The sequence below is a fragment of the Leptodactylus fuscus genome, chromosome 7 (assembly GCF_031893055.1).
Source record: "Leptodactylus fuscus isolate aLepFus1 chromosome 7, aLepFus1.hap2, whole genome shotgun sequence".
Classification (NCBI taxonomy): Eukaryota; Metazoa; Chordata; class Amphibia; order Anura; family Leptodactylidae; genus Leptodactylus; species Leptodactylus fuscus.
In genome coordinates, this window is record NC_134271.1 from 32,186,725 (window position 1) to 32,194,386 (window position 7,662).

Sequence of the window (7,662 nt, forward strand, 5' to 3'; positions counted from 1 at the left end):
CAGCGGCTATAGCGGCGGCCCGGCTCCCGGGCGGTCGCCATAGTTACACACCCGACATGCGCCGTACTATTACGGCGCATGTCGGGAAGGGGTTAATGGATCAGTTTAAAAAAAAAAAGACACATTAACATTATTTAGTGTCTGTTAATGTCCATTATGATACACATCTTTTAGGTTTTGTTTCTTTATGGACACTATCAGAACAGACATCCAACATTAGTATGAATGCTCCCTAACCTGCTACCTTACTTGCAATGTCTGAATACACCCTAATTTTCTGTAAAAGAAACACATATACTGTACAACATACTTGCCCAAGTAGCTCAGGTTCAATAGTTAAAACTGTGTGATCTTCAGCTTTAGAAACTTCCTATAACCTACTAGCACATTAGTTATTGCCATTCCATCGTTAAGCATGTCACATTTTTAATATTGCAAGATGCAAGTAAATACAAGGCATTCTCCAGTAACAGGCAAAAATCATACATAATAACCAATACAAGTTGAATTAGTTATAGGTTTCTGCAATATTCTAACATATGAAGAATTGTCAGATTTGATTTCCTTATGACTTACACATTATCATTCTATGTTTCTGGTAATTTTTACTTCACCTTCTTTTCTTCATTAGATTTGTCAATCAAGCCTGAAATCATAATAAGAGAGAACATTAGTAATAAAGAGATAACAGCCCGTATGACATAAAAGTTACAGATGTAAAGGTTAAAGTGTCATTTTAATGGATCTAGCAAAAAGCTACAGCAATGCCATATGGCTACATTTTGCGCAGTTGGACCTTTTGTGCGCCCTTTAAACTTCTGGAGTGATTTACTAATCGGCACAAGCTGTTGATAAATTCCATGCATGTCGTTGCACGTTTTCTTTTTTTACAGGTGATCGCAATGCACCAAATTTATTAAGGGATTCCATCATTAGAATCTCATTTTTTAAGACTAACAATTGGGAATAGCCTTAAGAAAGGCTATTCTTCTCCTATCTTTAGAAGTCTCCGCGCCACCGTTTGGTAGATATCCCGGTTTTCTTTGGTATGCAAATGAGTTTTCTTGCAGCACTGAGGGCGTCCCCAATGCTGCGAGAAAACTCTCCAGTGCCGCCTCCATCTTCTTCTGGCACGCCTCTTCGCTGCATCCTCTTCTATGTCATCTTCCGATGGTTTCTTCTTCTTTAAATGTCACGCATGCGCAGTCAGCTCTGCCATCGGGCTCGTACTGTGCATGCATGTTTACTTTTCTAGCCAAAATCACAAAGTGACAGATAGAAAAAAAACCACAAACACTTCATAAATCCGATATAACAGCGAAAAAGGCGCAATAAAGGCGCAGCAAATGCCAAATTCAGACACAAACATGTTGATAAATATACCCCATTGAATCAAATACAGTATGTCTATTCACATGTCGTTTTGGTTGAGTCAAAAAAGAAAGATCAATGAAATACATCAGGTTTTTTTTTCCTGACAGGACCGAGGTGCAAAACTGATGTAAAAAAACATTTTTCATGGCCGCCTTGCACCGAACAGGCACACCTATTCACAGATTCATATATCTCAGTGTATAAAGGGTACATGAAAAAGCCAAAAATAGGACAGGACCTATATTTTGATGGTCAGTGACAATGGACTGTCAAAATAATAGTCATGAGAATACCCCCCATTCACTTGGAGCACTATCATATAATTTCATTTAATTTCATATAATTGTGTCATAAAACGTCCAGTTCAGTACTAAGGAGACGTTTACACTACCATCAGTAATGTCCGTCCTCAGGATGACAACAATAGACATTAACAGCAATATAGTGACAAATAGAGACAGAGCGACTCTGTCTGGTGTCTGTTACTGTGGACTCTAATGTAAAAAACACGAGTGCCACATTCTTCCATTATGTTTTGTTTACTTTTGTTTCATCTGCATCACTCTATTACCAGTAATGTTAATAATGGCAGAGTGAACTTATCCTTATCATAAAGTTAAGTGCAAATGATACAAATTAAATACACGTTAGAATAATGTGAAAATAAAATAAACCCAAATTGGCGAAAAAAACCTTACCTTTCATACCAAAATGTTCTTAATGAGCACGTACAGCACGGCACAATCAAGCCCAAGCCAATGATAACATATTCAAATATCAAGAATGCAAATGCAAAGTAGTATAGAATCTCGTCACATTGGTCTGGCCCTTTATATTGGCTGTACACGCCAAACACCCAAACGCTTCCTAAAATAGAGATAAAAATAGGTGTTAAAATAAGCTCTATATACTATAAATATGGGATGTTCTTTTCATATAATGTATAATTGCTTTGAAATTTTTTATTTTTTTAAAATAAAATACTATATTAGAAATTTCGAAATTTATAGACAAAACTAGTGATTTTCAAGGGAATTGATAATAATGATTTGCAAATTAGCTCCACTTCCAGAAGCAAAAGTTGTGTCTCTAGCAGTGGCGTAACTAGGAATGGCGGGGCCCCGTGGCGAACTTTTGACATGGCCTCCCCCCCAACCGATACTGATGCCAAAGACCTCGACCGACCCCCTCCTCCACACTCTATTATGTCCCTTAGTAAGCCCTGCACACGGTATTATGTCCATTAGTGGCCCCTGCACACGGTATTATGTCCATTAGTGGCCCCTGCACACGGTATTATGTCCATTAGTGGCCCCTGCACACAGTATTATACCCCATAGTGGCCCCTGCACACAGTATTATAGCCCATAGTGGACCCTGCACACAGTATTATGTCCCTTAGTGGCCCCTGCACACAGTATTATGCCCCATAGTGGCCCATGCACACAGTATTACGTCCCTTAGTGGCCCCTGCACACAGTATTATGTCCCTTAGTAGCCCATGCACACAGTATTATGTCCCTTAGTGGCCCATGCACACAGTATTACGTCCCTTAGTGGCCCCTGCACACAGTATTATGTCCCTTAGTAGCCCATGCACACAGTATTATGTCCCTTAGTGGCCCCTGCACACAGTATTATGTCCCTTAGTGGCCCCTGCACACAGTATTATCCCCCATAGTGGCCCCTGCACACAGTATTATAGCCCATAGTGGCCCCTGCACACAGTATTATGTCCCTTAGTGGCCCCTGCACACAGTATTATCCCCCATAGTGGCCCCTGCACACAGTATTATTCCCCATAGTGGCCCCTGCACACAGTATTATCTCCCATAGTGGCCCCTGCACACAGTATTATCCCCCATAGTGGCCCCTGCACACAGTATTATGTCCCTTAGTGGCCCCTGCACACAGTATTATCCCCCATAGTGGCCCCTGCACACAGTATTATACCCCATAGTGGCTCCTGCACACAGTATTATGCCCCATAGTGGCCCCTGCACACAGTATTATACCCCATAGTGGATACCCATAAACAATTATTAAACTCTGGGGTCTTTTCAGACCCCAGAGTATAATAATCGGAGACCCGGAGGAATAAAAACATAAAAAATTACTGTTTCTTACCTGTCCCCGGGCTCCTACGCTGTCTTCTCCGCTGCCGTCCTTGTTCTATGACGTCGGACGTCACATGACCCGGGAAGCAGGCCGGGTTCATGTGACGTCAGAGACGTAAGACAAGAAGGAAGGATCGTGGAGAGGTACGTAACTGTGTTTGTTACGTTCCCTAAACCTCTCCCGGTCTGCCGATCATTATACTCGGGGGTCTGCAAAGACCCCCTAGTATAATGATAGCAGCGGTAGTGGCTGTCACCGGGTCCCTAATGTCCCGGGCCCTGTGGCAGCTGCCTCCGCTGCTATGGCGGTAGTTACACCCCTGGTCTCTAGTGTCACCTATTGAAAGGTAGACATCCTGCAAGTCAATGTCTGACCCTTTAACAGTCTTCCCAACATGAATAGGATGTGACTCAAACAGGTGGCCCTAGAGCCAAAGATTTCTTTTTTGGAAAGAGCTCCTTAGCATATCATTTACCCAGGAGTAAGAATGATCGGACATATTAAGGATTAATATTTCCACTTGTTTGTTTCTTCTGGGAGAAGTGGCACTGCAAACGGTGTGAATAAATGGGAGTTGCGAGGTTTCTCATGAGTATGACTAGCCATATGGTTCTACTTTCATATATCAATAAGTTATTTATCATTAATACCTACCTATTATAAACCAAACAAAGCTAAAAATTCCGATCATTCCTTCCAGAACAATGCTGCAAATCTCCAAAAAACATCTTAAAAAAAAAAATAAAACAAATGCCAAATGTGTGCCTCCAGTAACCATAAGAAAGATAGGTATACGTGGCTGGATTGGACAATTATCTTTGTATATGGCTCCTGTGGATTAATAAGAGAACAGGTTACTTGTTATTATATAAGTCAAAGATAAATGCTTTAAAGCAATAGAGTTGATGGGACATATAGTACACTCGAAATTTATATAACGTTAATAACGAAATAGTGATAATGAGGTTGGATGTGCATTTCAGATTAGCACAATTCTGCAGCCTATAGGGCATGTGACAATGGGGGGGGGGGGGAGGATATTTGGGATCTGAATTCACACCAAAATACCAGCATGCACCACTACCATTAAAATTGTCATATACCGTATTTTTCGGACTATAAGACGCACTAAGGTTTTAGAGGAGAAAAATAGGGGAAAAGAAATGTTGAAGCAAAAAAATTTTTAAAATATATAATAATATAATATTTCACCAATGTAAATAGAACTGGGGGTTTTCGTACAAAGGGATACCAAATGTCTATGTGTTTCAACAGCAATGTTTTTGTTATATATGTATTCTAGGGATATATATATATATATATATATATATATATATATATATATATATAAATTTTGAACTTGCAGTCTATGGGAGATGCTCAATATTACTATTGAGGCTGGTCAGGGGAGGCTCCCGCGTGGCCCAGTAACAGGTCGTCTGCTCTAGCAGAGCGATTGCCATATCTATCGAGTCTCCTGTACAGCGCCTCCTTAGATTAGTATTGTAGAGATGCAGGGAGTAGGCGGGGCTTGGTGCGGCCGCAAAATTATGCGCGTTATACGCCCGTAACGACCCATTGAAATGAATGGGATCTGTTTTGAGCGCTCACATTCTGACACGTGTATATGTGCCAGAATGCGCGCCCGTAAACTCTGCCTGAACTGGCCCTTATTTGTATGCCAAAGAGTAAGACTATCTTAAGTGTATAACAAATTTTCTTTGAGAAAAGGAAGACTCACATTCACTGATGGAAATCACTGACCAAAACACTATTATGTGAATTGTTAATGCTTGTGTATACAGTATGTATAAACCAAGATAAGACTGGAGTGAAAATCTACAGAGATCTTTATTATCACTTACCTATTACAACTGACGCTATAGCTAATCCAAACCAAACAGTACCAGTAATAATTCGCAGACCTAGAATTCAAGCAGATTATAACTGTAACTTCTTATATAACACCATATATTATAGAATTAAGCTATACAATGGTAACATGGTTGTGCTCCTAAATCCTCATGCACAGTAAGGCTGAATTCATATCTATAGCGAGTGTTCGTCTGGTGCATCAATTAGAAATGGTCGGAAGCAAAAGCGCTGCAAACCCAACTTTTTTATGTGCTGATTTCCATTGTCCATTTTTCATTCATCTGGCCCTTTGACAGATCGGAAGAAAAGAAATAAAAGCACTGATGTGAATGTAGCGTAACTTTGTGTTATTTTTGCTGCCAGAATCAGGGGTGTACATAAAAATTATGGGGCCCCTATAGAAAATTTAAACTTGGTTCCATTTAAAAAAAAAAAAAAAAGAAAGAAAGCAGTACACAATGGCAGTGGGTGTAGAAATAATGTATTTTCTTATGATATTTTTAAGCAAATCCATTCAAAGAACAAAAAAAAAGTCCCTGCAATAGTCATAGGAATTGGCATGCTTGCCTCGGTCTATGAAGTCCACTGGTCTAGCTGACGGGCAGTAACCCTTTCAGTTACATTTTTCTTCACAGCCTCCCTTATCTGACTATATACTGACCTATTCTGCTTTTTCTATTAAAGGGTTAATGATCTTGTGACAGGGTAGGAAGTCATGTATAATAGACTGTATATTCAGTAAGTAGTGCAGGGGGCAAAATGTACAATAACTGGAATATCGGACACCAATAAAATCATAGTGATCCATGGGCCCTGTCCGTATGGCAGGTACAGCAATAACTCAGCTGTTTGTACATCAGATGTCTCATGTACTTGCTGTATTTGACATCCTTGAAGCCACTCATACCAATCTCTGTGGCAGTCACTTTTTGTCTGGTCAGATATGTGGAGGAGAGTGGCTTTCCAGACTGAAGAAGTAACACTAGGTTCACACTAGTGTTTGGGTTTCCATTCTTTGGGTCTGCTTGGGGACCCCAAAAACGGAAACTCAATTTGCTTAAAAGTCTGTTAACCGCAAAACCCGCAGGGGTCTGCCAGGTTATCGCCCAGTTTCCACCTGAAAAATGCAGAGATGAAAGTCCTGCTTGCAAGACTTCTCTTTCCACATATTTTAAGCTGATTGTGGAGTGGAATCCCCGAATGGAGACAGAGAACAGATATGAACCTAGCCAGAGTCACACACCAGTCCTTGTAGTAGGGAGAGAATTTGTATACAGGGGAGAACAGAGGGGTTACACAGAGAGTGATAGAAGGGAGATAAGTTATGGAAAATGTCCTTTATCCACAGATTTACTCTATGTAAATAACATTGATACAAGGAGCAGCAAAATATAATAAGGCAACTATCTATCAATCATTCTATCTATCTATCTATCTATCTATCTATCTATCTATCTATCTATCTATCTCCTATCTATCATTCTATCTATCTATCTATCTATCTATCTATCTATCTATCTATCTATCTTCTATCTATCATTCTATCTATCTATCTATCTATCTATCTATCTATCTATCTATCCATCATTCCATCTATCTATCTATCTTTGGGTAATGTAGGTTATGACTTGGAGTATATACCCGCTTATTATTCCAGTATCTAACATCCTTGTTACATAAAGTATTACATATTTACATCCAATTACAGTACATTGTCAGAAAGTTTAAAATGATGTCACTTACATAGAGAAGTAGAGGACTCCATTGTTCCAGTCTGAAAAATACATATTTACATGACAGATTGATATTAGATAGATAGATATTAAATAGATAGAAAATTGATTGAAAGATAGATTTCAAGATAATATTTTTCTTGAAATTAAATATAAGCCATTTTCTTGCTTCATTAAATTACCCTAGAAATGACATGTTATATAGGCAGATAGATATAAAGAAACATGCTAACATACCTCTGAAGATCAGCAAACCATAATATGATTTACAGGGCTGCAATTTCAACTTTCTATATAACTTGCCATGTAAGCATATTCTGTCAAATAGGAAGTAAAACTTGAGAAACCACAGAAAACTTCAGGATGTCAAAACATACACGTCACATTGTCCCTTGTTTGTACATATTAATTCATTATTAGAGATGAGCGAACAGTGTTCTATCGAACTCATGTTCGATCGGATATTAGGCTGTTCGGCATGTTCGAATCGAATCGAACACCGCGTGGTAAAGTGCGCCATTACTCGATTCCCCTCCCACCTTCCCTGGCGCCTTTTTTGCTC

The 7,662-nt window shown here is 39.5% G+C and overlaps 1 protein-coding gene across 1 annotated transcript; it reads right to left on the reverse strand.

Annotated features, from left to right (window-relative positions):
- Positions 1 to 483: 483 nt before the first annotated feature.
- LOC142212590 (transmembrane protein 272-like) lies at positions 484 to 7,142 on the reverse strand. The gene is made up of 5 exons (XM_075280554.1): positions 7,111 to 7,142; positions 5,358 to 5,417; positions 4,147 to 4,323; positions 2,073 to 2,241; positions 484 to 646 (listed from the first exon to the last, which is right to left on the reverse strand). The coding sequence occupies exons 1-5, from the start codon at positions 7,130 to 7,132 to the stop codon at positions 637 to 639; spliced, it is 438 nt and encodes a 145-aa protein (XP_075136655.1). The 5' UTR covers positions 7,133 to 7,142; the 3' UTR covers positions 484 to 636.
- Between the last annotated feature and the right edge of the window lie 520 nt (positions 7,143 to 7,662).

Coding starts and splice junctions, on each gene's coding strand:
- LOC142212590 (XM_075280554.1), bottom strand. CDS start 7,132: ATGGAGTCCTCTACTTCTCTAT. Junction 5,418..7,110: donor GGAGTCCTCTACTTCTCTAT/GTAAGTGACATC, acceptor CTTGAATTCTAG/GTCTGCGAATTATTACTGGT. Junction 4,324..5,357: donor TATAGCGTCAGTTGTAATAG/GTAAGTGATAAT, acceptor ATTAATCCACAG/GAGCCATATACAAAGATAAT.